The sequence below is a fragment of the Caloenas nicobarica genome, chromosome 13 (genome assembly GCF_036013445.1).
Source record: "Caloenas nicobarica isolate bCalNic1 chromosome 13, bCalNic1.hap1, whole genome shotgun sequence".
NCBI lineage: Eukaryota > Metazoa > Chordata > Aves > Columbiformes > Columbidae > Caloenas > Caloenas nicobarica.
The window spans coordinates 17170990-17192045 of NC_088257.1; the positions used below are offsets into that span (position 1 = coordinate 17170990).

Sequence of the window (21056 nt, forward strand, 5' to 3'; positions counted from 1 at the left end):
CCATATATGAATCTCGACTGCTTAAATCGGCTTCCTGCTCTGTAGGCACAGAAGCTTTGGCACAAAGCGCTTTCCCCACAAGCTGCAGCAGAAGCCTTACCAAATCAGCACCGGCTTGAAGCAACACATCTGCAACATCTGTATGTCCATTTTCACAGGCGTAGGTCAAAGCTGTATCTCCTGTCGCTGTGGTGGCATGAACATTAGCTCCTAGAAACACAACATTCGTTTTTTCCTTATTGGCCGTCTCCTTATCAAGTATTTGGTATCAGATAAACACAAAAATCAAGGCACTTTATCTGTGACGATATCTACATCCTACCGATGAACGGCTTCCACAGGCCAAGGGCACTGCTCTCGTGGTAAAAATTGCTCTCATAATAAAAATGCTCTGAGGGGAGGGGATGAGCCAAGGCTTGGAAAAGACATGACTGGCAACCTAAGCACTTAAACCTATATACTCACTTATTCCTACATTCCCTCTACAGCAATGAAGATTTCAGTTGTTATAACAAATAAAAGTGAATCCAGACAGTTGTCTAGACTATCCATTTGACAAGGAGCTCCATGCCAAGGAAAACCAGACAAAATGCATGTTATTGAATTAATATTAATACTACAAGACCATACACTTCTACAAATTTCATTTCTTCCCTGCTCTTTATAATAATTTGCTTTAAAACCACTTTGTTGAAATAATATGACTAGCTTCACATAAGCCAGCTACATGAAAACTATGCATTACTCTTGCTATATAATGCATTATTCTTAAAAAAAATGTCAATGTGATGAGTCATTTTCTTATTTTCAAGGTGTGAGATATATTTAGAGACTCCCTGATGCCAAAACCAGGTTTCTCAATTAACTTTCTACATTATCAGCAATTAAGTGCAAGCAGTATTCCAAGTGAGCTGGTGACGCGTGTCACATACGGGTATCACTGCACACAGATTCACAGTTTTTACTGTCCGTCGATGAGTAGGGAGTGTTACCTTCTAGAACTACAAATCCAGACAATTTTATGCTTATTCTTAGAAAAGAGCATACAAATAAATCACCTCCCGTACCAAAATGCAGCTCCTTTTATTTATTATTCTATTTATTATTTTAATCAGTATTACTACTCTTTAGCCTCTACTGCTGTAATTTGACAGGTGAACACTGAAGTATCATTTCCTCTCCAACTCCAGCAAAATCTAATTTTTACTACTGTATAATGTAGTAGTAAAACTCATTCACCATGGAAATTCAGCACATTCCAAAATCTGTCTTGCACACTATTTCGCAGGGCACAATTCCTAATGTACTGGTTATTCAGGGAGACAGACTGCACATTATCAGGCTCAGTCAAAGCAGGAGTAACGTATAAAACAAGTATTATCTGTATTAACATTTTGTCCTAAATGCAGTTAGCTGAAAACAACGTTCCCAATCAACCTTGATGTATTTTAGATATGCAACAGAATCCAGTGTTCCTGAGGCACTTCCTGCTGTTAACAGTATCAAACAATATTAAGGTATAACATATGCTTTTTTCTTCTCACCAAGGTATCTGAGAATATAGTTTCTTCTTACAACACTGCCACCATCAAGCTTGGGTATCTTTTAAATCACATAGAACATCGAGTCTATAATATCTGTGCGCTAGAATATTTGCTCTGTACACATACCTGCTGCTAGCAAGTATTTCACCAATTCAAGATGACCTTCTTGAGCAGCTTCCATCAAAGGCGTTGAGCAGCCAAGTTCGATATCGGCTCCTGCCTTAATAAGGAAGTCAGCTACTTCAGAAAACCCTCCACAACATGCCAAAGTAAGAGCCGTTTCCTGCGTTTCTTCTGTCTGTGCATTTATATTTGCTCCTGGGAAACAAAAGAGCTGTTATTTTAACTGACCAGACACAGGGTCATCACCTCCACAGTTTGGGTGCTTCAGCTTTGCCCTGTAGTTACAGCAATGAGCAGTGAAAACCACACACTACCTCAGAGGAATTTGCACGGAATACCTCATCGCAAATGGTCAACACTACGTTCTTCACAACAAACGCTCAAGAAAGGGTGAGCTCACCTTGTGCCAGTAGCAAGGCTACCATCTCTTCATGGCCTTCCCGGGCAGCTTCCATCAGAGGAGTGTAACCTTCATCATTAACCTCCTCCAGGTTAGCTCCCCTCTCAATCAGAAGAGCCGCTAACTCCACGTGTCCACCACAAGCAGCCAGAGTGAGCGGAGATTCAAACGAATCTGCAGGCATGTTCACTTGAGCACCGCTGTCTAAAAGCAAGCGCGCCACTTCCACATGTCCGTCCTACAAAACAAAGGCGAACACACGAATCAGAAATAGTCAAAGTCAATTGACGCTGTGGTTGCAACTACTATCATACTAGGTCTGAAAATGATCCTAAAAAGACACTGTCTTTTTCCTTATGATGGTTCAATTTATTACATAGTTATGGTTATAGTTGGATTAAACTGACATTTAGTTTTCCACCTACAGGAAACCTACAGGTTTAAATGCATGAGAAAAAAAAGAGCTAGAAATATGTTGGGGTTTTATTCTTTCTTGGGGGAGCAGGGAAAGAGTTATGGGATAAGACTTTCTTAAATATCCAGCAAAACACCTGGGACACAAAAGTAATAGAGACAGCAAACAAGTACCATAAGTAATAAACCCACTCCATGACTAAATCCCAAAAAAAGCATCAGAAAAAAAGATTTTATTTTTCTTTGTAGTTGATTCATGGCTTCTACAGAAGAAAGAAAAAAAACAACCTCCAACTGTCAGTTTCTAGATCTTGGGAAAGACACCCACAGAGAAACTGAAGTGGGTGACAATGAGGTAGGTAACAGGAGGAGGGAAGACTCAAATAAATCTCAAAGGAGCCTTGGGTTAAAACAATCTTTGCCATAGAGGGAAGAGAATAAGGATTGCCAGAGCAGTCTGTCTGACCCCTTACCAAAGCATATGAATGCAGCTGTCGGATTCTCAAGAAACTATCACTAAACTCTGCAAAGTTACTTGAAAGATACCAAGTACCAAAAAAATCCATGTTTCACCTAAGGTTTGCAGAGTGCCACACAACACCTCTCGGAAGAAAATGTAAAGAAGTTCTGGCATTAGGAAACTCACATGCTTTCTCCCTCCCACATAAGTTAAGAAACTGGGACTCAAACTTGTGGAACAATGTGGAGAAGAGATTTTGGAAAACTGAAACAGGTTACAAACTATAACTAATAAAGGAGAAAGGTTCGAGTCACGCGAAGAATTCTCATTGAGATATAGCAGGTCTGAGGGCATTTCATACTAATCTTTCTTTGGCATACACAATTAATAGGATAACTTAAGTATGCAAGGGGAACTCCAACTTCAGTGGAAAATAGCAGATGTTTTTATGTTGTGTCCTTGGAAGGAAATCTAAATAAAGTTGAGCAACACTAAAGGGCAAAAAAAAGATATTAGAAGACCCCTCTGCCCAAGGTTCAAGCCAGAGCTGTCCAGGCTGGGGCACTAAATCACATAGGGGTGATTTATAAAGTTATAAAGCAAAGAATTCCAGTAATTCCCAAAATTAAATAACTTCTTATGTACTAAGAACAGCAACCTCAAGCAAACTACCAGTTCCCCATTCTGATCCCACTAGAATTGTCAGCCAGTAACTCCATCGGCTAACACAGAGCTATAGAAAAGGTGGCAAGAGGGGTATCAAACACGCAACTCCTGTCAACACTTTTCTTAAGTTGACCACGAAGCAGGTAGTAAGTAACCTGAGACTGACAGCAATCAAATCTGTAAATTAAGGACACGCCATCTGTTGTTCTCAGAGAAGCTGGCTAAAAGCCAACACCAACCTCATCTCACTCACAGCATTATCCTAGGTGTGGCACTCCGTCTTGAACAAAACACACTAAAACTCAAGAGGCACTTACAATACAATTGGTGATCAGAGACCAGACATCTCAGCTTCCTGTATTTGCAGCATTCACTAGTTGGAAAATGGTGAAGACTGAGAAAAGTCACAATAACTTGGTGGAATGGTTTCCTTCTGCAAAGGCGTAGTCAAAAATATAACATGGAACAAATTCCATCATTCAACTTGGAGCTGCAACTTCAAAGGACCAACTTATTCTCTGTTGATTTTAAAGGTCACTACACATTCTGTAATACAAACTAGTCTGAAACATCCAAGAGCTGAAAACATGCAGGTGACCCACAAAACTTTATCTTCCGCAAGCGAGACACTTCACAGCCTTCAAGTCAACCCAGAGCTCAGAGTATATCACCATGAAAGAAAACAAAACCCTACCAAACCTAAACAGTGGGCTGATGATAACACTTAGTTTGCAGTCACGCTACAATCTCCTTTAGGTGACAGCATACACGCGCTGCATCTACACCCTTCGGAGAGCCTAGTGCCAAGAAGGAATTCACATGGGAAAGACTATTCAAGCATACTATTACCACCTCACTATTGGAAGACTTCAACACAGCTTGAGACGTTACAATCTGACATTGGTCCTTTGCATCATCCCCTCACAACTGCACTGAAAGAACACTTGATCCTCCAGCTCTCAGGAGACCGGAGGAACATTGCAGCCTGTCTTCTAAGGATTATAGGCTACTGGGAACAAATTAAGCTTTTCTCTGTTCGCTGGGCTTCCTATGAAAACAAAGTCCCTGTTCTTTCTTCAAAGAGGTTACCCAGCTTGAAGAATAAATAAAAGGTCACCTAGGGTCTGGACATAAATGGTTGCAGATATACTTTGACACAATTGCATACTATTTATCAAGATGAAGCTCTTTGAAGGGGAAGTTTCTCCTCAATGACTGCTTTGAAATTATATGAGTTGCTCAAGGACTTAGAATTAAACTACTTTTGACCTACTGTTTTATTTCCAAAGGAAAAACCTCACAGCACTATTTACAGAAACCTAGAAGAGACGCAAAACTCTTCCTGTGGTGGTGAAGGGCCAAGAGAATGTGTTAGTCAGTCCAGTTGACTGCACTTCTGGAAGGCTCATACCATGATGATCTGAAAGGTCTTATTTATAAAGACAAAGGTGGAAAACTAACTCTTACACTGCAAAAGAAACAGGGAACATTTAAAACAACACGTCACACCCCCAAAAAATAAGAATAATTTTTCTCTGTGACCAATTAGACTGATAACCTGGCCTCCTGTGGTAACTATAGCAAAGGCTTGCTTATGATAAAAACACGTGGTCACTGCAGACCCAAACCAGCTTGTTAACAAAGGCTCGCATTATTTTATCATCTCTTTTATTCATTGCTCTCTCATTGGAAAGGGAGCAGTAAAAATAAAGGCTGTTTACCATGCAGGCCTCCATTAGCGCCGTGTGCATCTCATCTGTTTTATGTTCTTGATCAGCTCCAGCTTCAAGCAAAAAACGAACCATATCTAAATGGCCTTCAAATGAAACAGATCAAAACATAAGAATTTAATAGTGTAAACTTTTAGTAGTAAGGACAATACACTTAATAAAATTTAGATTTTCATAGTTTGCTGTTAGAATTTCTACAAGTTATAATTAGCAAATCTGTTCTTTTTAAAGAGCAATGCAAAACGGAGAGCCAGACAGGACAGTCTTTCCCAAAGATACTGCTAAATGAAGACAGACCTATCTAATTCAAGTTTACACAACAGGAACCTTTCCTTGAGACTTCAACCTATAAAAGACTGTGGTTACTCCTTATTAAATTGTAAAGCGACCTATTATTTAATCATTCCATGGCAGCATACATTTGGGGGGTTATCTTTTAGAGATAGGTCCACATAGATCTGAACTTAGCTTTAAGGTTTTTAATCATAGCATTCGCAGACATATTTCTGAGAACTAAGATACACACATTATGTCATATTATCTGACACTATCTTTAAAAGCTTCTACTGAACTTTACCAATACTTGTTTTTAAGTCTATTATGGCTTCTGTCATTTTAGAATTTGTCCCTTACAAGTTACACATTTTATCCTTACAATGAGCATCCTCCTCCAAGACAAGACCTAGTTTTACATAAACTGATAGGAAAACAAGGTAGCTCAACCATCTTGCCAAAGATAACACAGGAAATCTCTAGTCCATAAAGATTTTACATTACATCCCTCTAAAGTTTTAGGCCACAAGAAACAAGAATGCCCCTCCAACATATCCAGGAGTATTATTACTGGAATTTCTCTGTAAGGAACTACTATATGCTGCAGAAAATCCATGACAAATCCAGATGCAAGTTTTTAGATGGGTTATACATAGTATGTTTCCTCCAATTCTAACCACAGAGACAAAACCTGAAGTTACTATGACAATAATCCACATCCTTAAAACTTCTATTAGTAGAAAAACAATTGTTTGAAATTTTACGGAGGTATTTGAAAGGAAAAAAAAAACCTTGGAAGCACATTGGATTACCGTTGTACTAAGTTACTTTATATAGAAACTTTAAATAGCAAAAGAAATTAAGTCAAAAGTCTATAAAAGTTTATAACACATAACAAATTCATAGACACCCTCCAAAATTATACTGAAGGAAAAGTATCCAGTAATAATACTAGCATTTTTACCCCATCAGGTATTCCAGGAACATTTATTCTAACTTCACATTTTCCTAACTAATAGGGATGTTTTCAGATCTTGCAGATCACTGGTAAGGGGAATCTGAATGAAACAGACAATGCAGCAGTGGGGGAAGAGGAGAGTGGTGGTGTGTCAGAGCACCGGGTTGGATGCAGCCAGTCACAAGTTCTCCTCCGCAGCATGTCAAATACATGTCTACCACATTTGGACACAAGTAGGCAGGCTTAATACCACTACACCATGGATGAGCATTTCCTGACATTGAGTTTAAACTCACAATCCAGTATTCCAAAACTCTGAAGAAAATACGCAAATTATGGCTGGAAGCTTTACTTAGACAAACCTCAGCAAATAAATCGAAACGAACACAAAACAAGGCAAGAAACAATACCTTTATAGCATGCAAGTGTAAGTGCACTTTCTTTGAACTCGTTGGAGTGAGTGTTGATTCCCGCACCATATTCCAGCAATACTCTTGCAACCTCAACATGACCTGCACTGGCCGCTTCCATTAAGGGGGTATGGCCGTTCTCATTGTGGTCTTCTATATTAGCACCGGCTTTCAATAGCACCTTCACTATGTCAACAAAGCCCCCAGCACAAGCGTAAGTGAGAGCTGTGTTCCCTGCAGAGAAGAAGAATTTTACATGAAAGCCCTCTCCATCACCCACTCCTAACACAGGAAACAAAACGAGTTTGAAGAGCTCTGAACAAACCCAGGTACATCACTGGCAGCAGCCTGTTACCCCACAGCGATGGTACTCCAGCCAAGAATTTCAGGCTGGGTATAAAATGCAACACAGCTATAACATGAAGTTTAAAAGCTAATATTACAAATCAGGATTTTTTTTTTTCCTTTGATGACTATGTTTCCTACTTCAGCACACAGAGATCAAATACACACACAAAAAGATAACAAATAATTTTCATGCTCATCGTAGAGCTGGGCGGAGGGGGGATGGGGACGTTGGGTTTCTTTTGCCTCAAACTGTATTCTGTCATCCCTTGAAAAACTTCTACTGGCTGAATGAAAATAAATTTATAATGTAAAACTCTGGTACTGTAAGTGACTGACAATCACATATGGCTCATGTTTTAAATGCTACAGTCAATTTTAAGCTAAGTTCTGCTTAACATGGCTAAACATCAAGATAAAAAGAACATTTCATAGTTCAGACACCTGACTTGTAAAAAAATTTGAACCAATTTTAAATTCTATCTTAATATTAGCAGAATATAACTGCACATTAATACTCTCAGCAAGGTTAGCTAAGCTGTGGTCAAGCATCAGCAATGTACACAGCACTCCGTGCTCAAAGAATTGTAGCTCCTCTTTGGTAAAAAGCAATAGACCAAAATAACTGGTCTTGACCAGATGTATCCCATGGTTGTCTCACTGTGTAACTTTGGATTATACAGATGAGAAAAACTAAATTTCATGTATTTTTCTGGTCAACTAACACCACAGTGTTTTTCACAGGAAGAACGCTTTCCATTAGAGTTTCTGTTAAAAACAATATTTAATAATGGCCAGGGAAGACTCTAAACACATCCACCATGTATCTGGCCTACTCTCAATAGCTTCTGTTGTGTTTTCTTGTGAATGAAACCCAGATGTTCAGAACAGCTGCACATCTTATGCGCTAGTCTTCACGTTCCAGTTACCTGTTGAAGACTGTGCGTTGACATCTGCACAGTGAACAATGAGAAGTTTAACAATATCTACATAGCCTCCACTGGCAGCTGCCATTAAGGGAGTTATGTCTCCTTTATTCCCTCGATCTTCAACGTTTGCATGCATCGCTAGTAGCACCTAGAGAAAAAAGTTAACTTTAATGAATAACTTGTAACACCAATATTTGGCTTTTAGTTCAGTGGGGCCACCCATGCTATGCCCTTGCAGTAATCCCACCAGTGGAGAAGCATTGGGGACCATTGAGAATTACTGTCTGCACAGTGCCCCGCCTCAGGAAATCTTGTTTTTTCTACATTTGTTCATATCTGCTAAAAATCAACGTTAAGTTACGGTGCAATACTGACATTTCCAAAAGTAACAGGGCAATTCACGAACCAGAACGACAGCAGGTAAACTGTAAACTTGCATTAATGACCACAGCACGCATTGGGTCAAGCTTCCAGTTTTCTCCCTGACTCTTGCCCTACACCAAAACTCCAAGCTGGCCAGTTTCTGAGAATTATCACCTTAACATCTTCAATGAAGCACAAATTCTGCCTTTTGATACACAAGTATAAAAGCCAAAAATTAACACAAATTAGTGCACTGTTGATACAGATGTGATTATGCGACTGAGACATGAGTTTTTAGAAGGTAACCACTTGTAATGTTTGATCTTGCTGCTATTTTAGATTCTTTTGCAATGTCTGCTTGGCAGAATGGCTTGACTGCATCTAGAACAATGCCAGAAAAGTAGATATATCATAAAACATAAGATATGTTTCCTCAGATAAGTCCATTAAACCTAAAGGCATATATGACAGCATTTTCTGTTAAAAATACAAACAATAACCGGAAGCCCTCAATAAGATATATTAACTGATACACTGTTTAGATTATAAAATATTATTATAATCAGAACAGCTAAAATGTTTGCCTATCAAAGCAGCCCCTTAGACAATGCTTCACAAACATTTAGTTGTGATTATTTTGTTACTTACTTGTGCCAATTCATAATATCCTGCTGAACAGGCCAAGCAAAGGAGACTCTCCCCTTCTTCAGTATGTTCATTTACGCTTCTTCCTTCATCCAGCAGCTTCCGGACAGCATTTACATCCCCATCTGAGCATGCTTCAGCCAAACTGCGACTGGGAAAAGCAGTTACCACACAATAAGCTCAAAATAAACCTGCAATAGATGGGTAGCTTTCCTATGCAACAAAGAAGTCTTTAAGATTCATGACAATAGTAGCCTTACTTGAAAAGACACCTTACAGATTTTTTAAAGTTTTATTTTTTTATATATATATATATATATATATATATATATATATAAATATATATATATATAAACACACACATTATTTCCATAGGTGAAATGGAGATAAAGACCTTGCTTATGTCTAAATTAGCTCTTGTCCTCCCTTGCTAACTCACACAAGCTCTCCTATAGACTAGATGCAGAAAAGAGCGTTCAAAGCTAGGTAAGGTGTGGTGTTCGCAAGTAGTAAAGAAGTAAACCTCCCTGATGTTATTCCCATTTCAGTGGAATGCCAGACACACAGGGGCTATGACCATGACAAGCTACTGACTACCAAGGCAAATTTCTAGTAGGGATAAAGCCAAAAAGTGAACAGCCTGGTATCACAGAGACCACTAATACTGAATACTGCACCAAGACAAACTTCTGCCTGTTGTCTCTCCTGCAAAGGGACTATTTCCTCCTCTGCCCTAGCCCAAAGCTTTTTTCTTTTAATTGGAAACACCAGTTTCTTAATTTAAGCAGCCATTTCAAAGAAAAATCTTTACCTTGCCTAACGACATGTTGAAGGAAGTAGAGGAGCCTTACAGAAGTTTACTATGTTTCCTTTCATGCACTGTTAAAAGCATATTACAGGAGTTTTCAGATGGATGAAATAAGCCAGCTGAATTGCATGTTCTTTGAACAGTAAGAACACCACAAACCCTACATGGAACATTACTAACTCATCCTTAAGCAAAAAAAGTTGTCCCAGGCACCTCAAGACATCTCCCAGTTTGCTCCCTGCCCAGGTTCCCTTTGAGATATTCCCAAGACATTTTGTAAAAGTGACAAGAATTACATTGGGAGGCTCTTCTCAGTGAAGCACAGGATGCTGTTAACCTTTGCTCCAAGGGTGCATTGCTGGCTCATGTTCCACTCCTTGTCCACCATGAAACTCTGATCTTTTTCTCCAAAATTGACTTCCAAGCATTCAGCACCTCCCATCTGTACCAATGCAGAGAGCTATTCCTCTGCAGGTGCAAGACTACACATTTCCCTTTGCTGAATTTCATAAGGTTCCTGCTGGCCCCTTTCTCCAGCTTGTCAAGGTCCCTCTGAATGGCAGCACAACCACCCAGTCCATCAACCACTCCTTTCAGTTTTGGATCATCTGCAAACTTGCTGAGGATGCACTCTGTACCCTCCCACGGGTCACTGATGGAGACATTAATCAGTACTAGTCCCAGGATCATCCCCTGGATACAGCACCAGCAACTTACCTTCGCATGGACTTTGTGCTACTAACAACTCTGAGCCCAGTAGCTCAGACAGGTTTCAATCCACTTCACTCTCCACCTACCTGGTCTGTACTTCATCAGTCCCACTGACGCTGTGGGATACAGTGTGAAAAGACTTGGTCAAGTTCAAAGTAAACAGCATCCACTGCTCTCCTCTCGTGTATCAACACAGCCATCTCATTGTAGAAGGCGCTCAGATCAGGCTCAATCTCCCCTCTGTAAAACCATGCTGACTACCTCCCATCATCATTTTGTACTGACTATGTTAGGAAATGGCTTCTAGGAGGATTTGCTCCGTCATCTTTTCAGGGACTGAGGTGAGGCTGACCTGCCTATAAGTCCCTTGGATTCTCTTTCTTGCCCTTCTTGAGAACAGGGGTGACATTTGCTTTCTTCCAGTCTTCAGGAACCTCCCTCATTCCCCATAACTTTCCAAATAAATAGAGACTGGCCTCGCAGTGACATTGGCCAGCTCCTTCAGTATTCACAGGTGTATCCTATAAGGTCCCATGAACTTGTTCACTAGACTATTTCCAACCTGTTTAAATGTCCCTTGACCTGATACCAACCAAGGGCAAGCCCTCCTTGCTCCAGACCTTCCTGCTCCTCTCAGGGCTTTGGATTCCTAAAAGCAAATCTCAGCAGTGAAGTCAAGGCAAAGGCAGCATTCACTACCTCCTCCTCTTCTGTGTCCCCATCACCAGGTCCCCTGCCATATTTTGAGGCAGGCCCACATCTTCCCTCATCTTCCTTTTGCAGCTGCTATACTAGTATATCTTGTTGCATTTCATGCCATCTGACAGATTCAACTCCAAGTGGTCTTTGGCTTTCCATATCACGTCTCTATATGCTTGGACATTGTCTATATTCACCGTGGGCCACCCGGCCTGCTCCCACCCCTTGTATGCTCCCTTTTTACGTTCGAGCATGCTTCCCCAGCAGATTTTCATATGTTTTGGCCTCCAAGTAATTTCTCTGCCTTCACTTAGGAAATAAAACTTTGTCCTATATTTGTATTTACATTTTGAGCAATGACTCAAGACTACTGCCCTTACTGTAAGCATTTTGTTTTGCAAATCCTAAGTCTGAATTTCAAGAGGTTATCCATATGAAAGGAAACTTCAAGACTTACAAGTTTTTGATCCTAGATCTGAAGTTCAACAGTTTATGTAGTGACACTATCCCAACATTTTAGGAACTATTTGCATCACTTGTCAGAGCAAAAAAAATATTTCAGGACCTCTAAAGATGCTTTGAAGTTACCAATGTGGAAGAAAGCTTTTGACGATGTAGGGCAAACTCTCAGTTCCGTCATGACGGAAATTAACTGTCATCCTCATTAATTATCAGTTACAAAAAGTTATCTGATAATATAGTTTTGTTTTACCCCACGTTCCTGAGCAAGATCCTGGGGAAAATCGCTGCCTTCTAAGTATTAGTATTCTCTTCCGACTTTTAATACAATGAACTAGAATCATTAGTTTCCAAAGTATGCTGAGGCATATCACCAACTCTTCTACAGATAAGAACTCAACCCATTTTTGAAACAGAAATCAACTGTCTAGTACACAGAAAGAGCAGCAGGTTAGAAAGTAACTTTTTTATATACTCTTCTCTTACACTTGGAAGCCAATAACCTGAAGGGACAGTAGTTACACCTTCAGATTCAATAACTTTGCTTCTCCTAGTAGTAGAGCAGATACATTAGTGAGTATTAACTACAAAACGAACTGAATTTGAAATTCAAAATACAAACTTGCATCTTCTAGTTGGGAAACTGGGGGTCGGGGAGCAATCGATACGTACTTGTCCACTTGTCCTGCATTGTGATTGTTCTCTGCTCTCATCCGTGTCAATGCGGCCGCAGCTTCATCCAGCGCACAGCTGACAGAGGACGTCAGTCTCCGGAGAACCTCGGGATCTGCGAAGGCTTTACCATCGGCAGTGGACAATTTACCAATTCCTTCAGTGTACGTTCGTTCAGTCAGGTTAGTATGAAAGTCACACAAAAGAAATGCAAAGACACTATTTTAGATTTCAGCCACATGCACTATTAGTTAAAAATAATTTGCAAACATGCCAGAAAATTAGCTACTCAAAAGTACCTGTTAACATTTGCCTAAGACATGAACATTTAATTAACTATAATATGGCAGTAAGAAAACTATTTTTCAACTGGCAGCTTCATCATGTCCCAAATTCCCAACTCACAATTTTGAAGAATTAAAAAAAAAAAAAAAAGTGTGTCTGGGGAATAAGAAAAAGTCCAGAGGTCAAGCCCCCAAAACAGAAGGCAGGGAAACAGGTATTATTCCACAGTCTTGGTTTAATATCTTCTGAAGGTGAAGAATTTTTCAATTGAAATTTTATACATTTAAAATGTATAGTTATTACCCTTTTCCCACCCAGCTCCGCTCGAAAATGAAGTCGACTTAGCTCTAATATACCTTTTCTAGGAGTTTGAAAAAAACTAAAAAGCTATGAGCTTCAATACTCAATAATTTAACATTCTAAATTGCACAGCTCTAGCTACAGGCACAAACATTATGAAACAAAATTTCAACTATTTTAAGTATACTTAAAACCAATGCCTCCTCTACACTAACATTGCACAGTAGAAGTACTTACTTAAGGAACTTTTTTAACAGCTTCTTTTTTTAAAAACAGGTTTTTTGCTGCAAGACTAAAGCTGAAGACTAATATAGAACAGCACCAGAAGCAGATACTTATCCCACTCATTTATATGGTTGATATAAAGTTATGGTACAGCTGTGAGTTTTACTCCACATGGGTTTTACCCCATATAGGTTGTTGTCAAGTCTTTGAACTATTTTACATATGCAAACATCACTGCACAGTTGCCTCTGCAGTGTAGGCAGGGCTTATATTTGCATATGCAAATGTGCAAATAGTGTAAAGAAATGCACTGATGAACAGTACCCCCCTCATCCCCACCCCCCAAATCACACGCTACAAAAAGTAGAGAGTTACTGGTTTATAGATTAGCTACCTTCACCAGCGACGAATCAGTAACTTTTCAATTCCTTAGCTGTTAAACAGGGTCAAATTAGACATAAATCTCTGAAAGCAACACATCTTACACCTCAGATTTGCAATTTGGCATGCATATATCTCTCCGAGTATGATTTACACCATCTCTCCCACAACCCAGCTTGTAGGCACTACAGAATACTGAAATCATACTTTGAAATTTTCGAACACTGTCCTCAGGTAATTTATTTCCCCAGTTTGAGCGCACCTAGTTCGTTGTTAATGTAAGAATCAATAGGTACCATATTTCTCCACCCTGAAAACAATTTAGGCCAGCACACGCCGGGCACATTGTGTTACATTATCCTACAAGCACTGCTGGTAAATGTTGGCTTACAGTATTCAAACTCAGTGTTGCTGGCAATGATGCAGAGTCCCTATCCTGTCACCTACGATGGGGTGCAGGAGGTTACTTGGCCACCTGAAACCAAGCACGGGCTCCAAAGGTTGAGCTGAGCTGCCCAACACACTTGGTCAGCTCCAACGGCACCACCTCCCCGGCTCCAGCATCCTCCCTCTGGATGACTTCAGCACTGTCAGCAGGTTATGAAAAGCAGTTTTCGATAAATTACCCACTCAATGATAAAATGAGAAATCACAACTAGATCTGTCCACACCACACCCATCTGTTTTTTAAGACTGTCTAGTGCACTGCAGAGCAATTAGAGCAGAGAAATGTCAGGTCACAGGCTCCTGACTCCATATACTACCAGCCACATGCCCCCTTCCACCTCCAAGCTGTTGAGGCCATAACCTTTGTAGCCACTGCTGTTAAATATAGTGAGGCTATAAATAACAAGCCTCAAACACCACAGCTTACACCTCACATATTAATATAAACTGAATTTGCTGTTGGTTTAAAAGGGGATGTCAGCTCTGCAGTTGCGGCAGGTGGGACAGCAGAGGATAGTCACTGTGAAACTAAACTGGGGCATCAATTTAGTTCCAAACACACAGAGAAAGTGATAGTATTTACATAGATCTGCTTCCCCAGGATGGCTCATGGAGTAGCTACACTAGCGTTTACACTAGCTACTTCTGGTGGCAGTGCTGGCTTACACTAGCTTGCAGTGTACATAAAAGTACTGCCTCAGGAAAGAAAGGGAATTAAGTCTTCACAACTCAGCAGTGAGGCTTCATCTAAGCCCACTGCGACCAAAGCTGAACACTGCAGCAAGCAAGGTGGAAAAGTACCCAAGAGAAATCCACAGGATTTAGAAAAATGACCCCTGAGCAAAGGCTGAAAGAAGTAGCAGGTTTAGTTAGCTAACAAGGAGCAGCACAATGGCAATTACCCTCCACTTAGAAGCGTCTCGTGAAGGAGCTGGTAAACAGTTTTACTGCTGGTAAAAGCAGCGGGAAATAAACTCCAGTCAAAACAAAACAAACACCTGCAGGGCACGGGGAGCTGGACACACGTTTGGCTCGTCTTTGCGGAGTTCTTTAGCCCAGCACCTTCTCCTGAAGCCACGTGCCAGTGTGTTCACAAAGCCTGGAAGGGCCAAGGCTGGCAGTGCTCAAGGTCAGGCTGGACGGGCCTCTGAGCAACCTGATCTAGTGGAAGACATCCCTGCTCTTCTACTGGATGGTTTGTGAAGGTCCCTTCCAACCCAAAACCATTCTATGGTACTATAGTCTCCCCTGACTGGAAATAGATGACCTAGCTCCTCCCCACCCAACACAGCAACAGAGTAGATCTCTAAATCAGAGAGAAAAGTACGGCCAAGAAAACAGTTCTGAATTCCCAGATCTGCAAGCAGTTTAGTCCTTCTGCTGGGCCACAAACCACCAATTCTATAGTACGCAGATTCAGGCTTGCATCTGGAAAGTGTATTTCCATGAATTTACACAATCAACATATCAACAGTTTAAGAGAGATGAAATGTTCAATACAACTGACTACTATGTAACTAGGTTTAGTCTGGAGCAGATGACTACTCGGCACGCGGCATGACTGAACTCAGTGGCAGATAATGCCAGATGTTCCACAAGTTAGTGCCGTACTACTGAACTATTGAACTATTTAAATTAGCCTGAAGTTGATTACAGAGGTGTGTTAGAACAAGAAGCTCACCTTTCAAGGGAAAAGCTTGCTCATCAGACACACATCTACACACCTATAATCAACAATCCAATTTGAAGCATGGGCTTCCTTGTTGACTTTCAGACTTAGCAGGATATTCCTACCACGTAACTACAAAGGTTAGAGTTTTAGGGTAAACTGAAATGAGCTGGTAACCTCTCAGTGTGATCTGCCTCAGTTTAACCAGTCGAAGATACATGTACCACCTCAGAAAAACTGGAACACAACCACGTTTGTCTTTGGAAAACCCCAAAGGGCAGAACATTACACTGCTGGTGGGATTTTGCCATGAGGAATTAGAACCTACATTCTCTGAAAACTGTCTGTATATTTTCACAGTTTGAGCACAGAAGTTGAAAGCCATGAATAAATCTTAAAGAAGCAACACGAATAATCAAAGTTGTTTCAAGTTCACTGCAGTAAAAGAACAGGTCAGATATCCACACTAGAGCAACCACTACCTTCCCTTCCATTTCAAGAAAAGGAACATTCTCACAGAAGTATCAGTTGCTCTGCCCTCCCTAACCGGATAAAATTCATGTCAAGGATAAAGAAAATACTTAAATGTAGTTTCTAGCTAGTAGCTCATAATTATCACCATTTAAAATAATTTAAAAGGAAATTATTCTGGTATGGAACCCACAGTTAAGTTCCTCATACCACACACAACTAGTGTCAACATATATATGTTTTGAACATCAAAGGAGATTGTTCCAAAGGGATCAACATATTTAAGTGTAAGACATAACATCTAATAATCCTCACAAAAAACTGCAGATTCAGTGGCGATTATGTTCCTTCGCGGTCAGTTCCACTACACCATATGTTCTAACACACACTTGAGGCCATTCACCTGCTAGCATGTCCAATTTATGATCTCACGTTCATGACAAAGTCTATCTCAACTTCAGCTCACATGGAATCATCTGCTGGTCCCAGAAGCTTAGAGGGATCCTCCTTAAGGTCTTACACTCTTTTTCCCCCCAAAGGCAGGTTTTGATAGAAATGTGGACAGCTTTAAAAGCCCAAAAGAGGAATGAAATTAGAATCGTGGCCCAGAAATGTGTCTGTCTTTAATCATACGTCAAGAACCTGCTTTAATCAGCATGGTGTACAGGTGGCATCTCAAACAATGTGAAGACGGTTCAGGGAAGGCAAGAGGAGACTTTGTTTTAGCTTCTTTATTAGAATCCCCATTCAGAGAACTGAGACGTTCTAGACTGTCAAAAGCAACTGCTAACAGCCTTGTGCCAACAAGCAGTAACTCTACTAGAAAAGTATTAATTCTGGCACATCGCAGGTGCTACCACAAGGCAAAAAGACAGCAAGCAGGACTGAGCATACCCTGTTCTGTAACGTCTCAGGTGGCTTAACTCAAATTCTCGACACAGGTATGGCTCCCTGAACAGAACATCAGAGGAATCCAGCTCAGGCATGTTAAGAGCAGAACCTAAGGGAAGTCTTCCTAAAGAAAAGAGATTTCTCAAGACCTTTTGATCCACATGCTACGAGTTTATTTCTGGTAACACTTAGGAGCAGTGCAGCATCTGCATAAAATTACCACGTACTATTTTCTGCAAATTCCAGCAATGGCAGAAGCAATCACAGATGGTATCTGTCATCTACCAAACAGCAGGCTGCTGGGCTCTGCCACGATGGAACCTCTTGCTTTGTGGATGTTCACAAAAAGTGATTTTCTAATTTCCCACATAACTAACAAAAAAGTGTGCACTTTGCTCCCCTTGTATGACGTCCAAATATTTTCCCAAACACTAGATTCATATTATATCATTTTGAGAGTCAGTACACCAAAGCATAGTGCTGTCAGCACACTCACCAAGACCCACACTGATCTTCGAGCAAACCCAGGAAAACACCACATCAGCTCCAACCTGCTACCCATGTTTAATGCCTAAGCAAGGTTTGCAAAATTTGAGTTGTCCTGAACAAGTAACTCAAATTAGTAGCCAGGCTGGGAAGCAACTGGGATTGGGAAGCAACTGGGATTGGCAATGATAGAAGATGCCAAGCGCACCCTCACTGACAGACCCGTGAACACAGTTTTGTCTCCCCAGTTTTCTAGTACAGCCCAGCTAAGAAGAAAAACAAAACCAAAACCACACTCCCACACCACAACACAAACCTGGGTCCTGCTGATTATGTGATCGCGCAGCAACGGAAAGACAGACAGATTTGAGTCTTGCAAAAGATATTTCAGCAAGGATGCAACACAAATTACTTCAGCCCATCTAAAGTGAGAATGAATTGTGCTGGCTCTATATTTTCTTGTAAAAAAGAAGCCCAAAGCCAAACAAATCAAAAGAAATAACCACTTTCAAGTTTCACTGTTTCTGCATCAAGATATCTAATTTACAACATCAGAATGAGGGACACATTATATTTACAGGTTTTTTAATATATTTTAAATATCGAAAGGTGTTTTATTGTATGCTGATCACTCAAGACTAAAGTCCTCAAGGAAAAAAGCACATGTTGAGTAGTGCTCTTTGTATATAATAATTAGAAAAATACTAGTAACTCATTCAGTGTAGTAATCTTCCCAAAATTCATATGCTTTTGAAAAGTTTAAGATAATGTGTTGCTAAAAAAAAATGTAATTCACGCTAAGCTAAAGAATATTAGTTACAAGGGAAGGTTTACTTGCTGTGTAAGGAAGAAGAACTGTTTTAAGTCAGAGTACAGATGGAGCTATGCCATTGGGATTTGGGGTAAGACATTTGGCTTTAAAAACAAATTTCTTCATTAAAGCAGTTAAATGTTAAAGCTCTTTTTATTAAGCATGCCATACTTAAATTTCCTTATGATTCTGGTAAGTTTGAAGAATTCACACAATATTTACAGACCCTAATCACATCTAACGCAGTACCAAGGACCATGTATGAAGGGAGTCCTTCAGGAGTTTAATATGAGGATGCACAAAGAACAATTGCACTGAAATCCGTTAAGATTTTGCATCTGGAATACCCATATCTAAAAAAAAAAAAAACCAAACCAAAAAAAAAAAAAATCCACCAACAAAAACCACACCAACCAACCAAAAAACCCCACAACCACGACATAACAAAACAAACACCCACCACACCCCCAACCATTTACTTCAGACAATATATTTTGCCTTAACTGCCTACATTTCATTGCTAACATTATTTGTATAATGACATAAACCAAGTTCAGGAATAGCTGGTTCTACTTTGCCTTTAAAAACCTCATATTTTGACACCAATTTCATACCACACAAGTGTCCTCCTGACATACCTGCCCTTAATAAATACATTGGTAGCAAACACCCTCTTACCGTAGTTTTTTTTTACCTCATCTTTCACTTTATTCAGAAGAAAAATTACCTTTGAACAGAAACACTTCCAAAGTTTTTGAATTCTCACACATTTAAAATGCCACATACTTCTGTGTTGCAACACACTTGCTTATCATCTTACCCTGTCATCCCAATCCAAGAACACTTTGATTATCGTCTGGCACATCCTCAAAAAGACATCTAAACCACTTGGCAACACCCCTTCTAATCACTCCATAACAGATTATCACATACTACTGTGCCACTATGTACAAGATTACCCATTAATGCTTAAATCAGCATGCAGTTTCATAGATAATAAGAATCTCTTTGAACACCAATAAGTATTTTGAAGAAGAAAATATCACGAACTAAATTGCTTAGGTCCCCCCTTCCTGATCCCGATTCTGCCCAAATCTTTCTGAACTGTGTAATACTCAAAGAGAAGAAACCTTAATCACTATTTAGCAGGAAGGGTTTCTCCCAAAAGACAGATGTGAATGCAAATCAAAGGAGACTAAGTTATGGTGACACATATTGATCACGTTTTCAAAGGCCTGATCAATCCTCATTCAGACTCAGGTAGTTCCGCAGCCCATCTTCATCTGGCAGCAGCAGGAAAAAAAGTACAATTATATACCTGCTCTCTGCGATTGCGTCTATATATTGCCCGTGTGCTTAAATTGTGACTCAGCCGACCATAACTAAACTTCTTGCTAGAATTCACAACACTCTCTCAAATACAGCAGGGCTGGATTATTCAAGTAAACTAAATGGCACATATGCTGAGTTTACAGATCTAATTTTTGTGCTCCTATAGCCTCTTCTTTACTAGGGCAAAATACAGTGCCTGACTGATTTGTCTTACAATTAGCAATAACATAACCAAAAGATTTTTCCTTTCCAACAAATACAGAAGGCCCTACAAAAGCACCTTCCAAAGTTTTTGAACCTCGACTAGTATCACCAGGTAATACTTCTGGAAAGCTAGTATCGTTCTTTATTACCGCGCTGATTAAAAATCAACCTCTGTGAAGGCAGTGCCGCTCCCCGGGGAGCAGGGCCCAAGATCTCTGCAGTCTCACACCTGCTGCCCTGGCTCGCTCCTCGATTTTCACAAAGCAAGGAACTCCTCTTGCACTGCGGGGTCAGCAGATGATTGATCATCAGCAGACGATTTATCACCTTATAAAACCAAACGGAAAACCCAGAGTAGGAGAACGTCCCTTCTAATTGTATTCTGTTGTATTTACCAGATTTCAACACAGTGACATTCCCAGATTGAAATAGTAACCCCGAAGTTTATTCAGCTTACTTGTTGCCAAAGAGGTTCAGCTCCTTGGCTGTTTTCTGTTGGTTTTAAGAGTAAACCTATCGGAGTGTGAAAGTTCAGGACATTACAAAGCCAATGTAATATATCAAAAATACTGGTTGTCTTCTGCCCCAAAAGCCTTTTCTAAGATAAAACCCAATGAATATTTAAACACACACACACAGCCCTACCCCAAAGCCATAATAGTTCAAAATCATGCCTCAGTAAGATGCCAGCTCCTAGTTAAGATATAAAAATCTTCAGACCAGCACCGAGTCTTCTGTTGGCTACTCCCCATCCCACCTGCAAGTACCAGATTTTGAGGGGAACTCAAAACTGTAAGTCTTCAGCAAGAGGTCATGTTTGTTTCCTCACTGCAAAATGTACCACCTGGACAGGATTCTTTCATACAGAACTAGATTTGAAGTTTGAAGTTTTCTCACCGCCTTCTTGAGATAAAAAAAAGTTCAGCACTTTTGCTGGAAACAGAT

General features: G+C 40.1%; 1 protein-coding gene across 16 annotated transcripts in view; it reads right to left on the minus strand.

Moving 5' to 3' along the window:
* ANKHD1 (ankyrin repeat and KH domain containing 1) overlaps window positions 1–21056 on the minus strand; it is a 117772-nt gene that overhangs the window by 62151 nt on the left and 34565 nt on the right. For 13 of the 16 annotated variants that reach the window (XM_065643739.1, XM_065643738.1, XM_065643734.1 and 10 more), the window contains 8 exons: window positions 12610–12766; window positions 9264–9411; window positions 8253–8400; window positions 6979–7212; window positions 5329–5423; window positions 2068–2305; window positions 1671–1862; window positions 101–210 (listed from right to left, as the gene is read on the minus strand). In XM_065643739.1, coding sequence (XP_065499811.1) covers window positions 101–210; window positions 1671–1862; window positions 2068–2305; window positions 5329–5423; window positions 6979–7212; window positions 8253–8400; window positions 9264–9411; window positions 12610–12766 — 1322 coding nt within the window. The remainder of the gene's footprint in view (window positions 1–100; window positions 211–1670; window positions 1863–2067; window positions 2306–5328; window positions 5424–6978; window positions 7213–8252; window positions 8401–9263; window positions 9412–12609; window positions 12767–21056) is intronic. The other 3 variants (XM_065643732.1, XM_065643730.1, XM_065643741.1) reach the window with 2 other exon arrangements.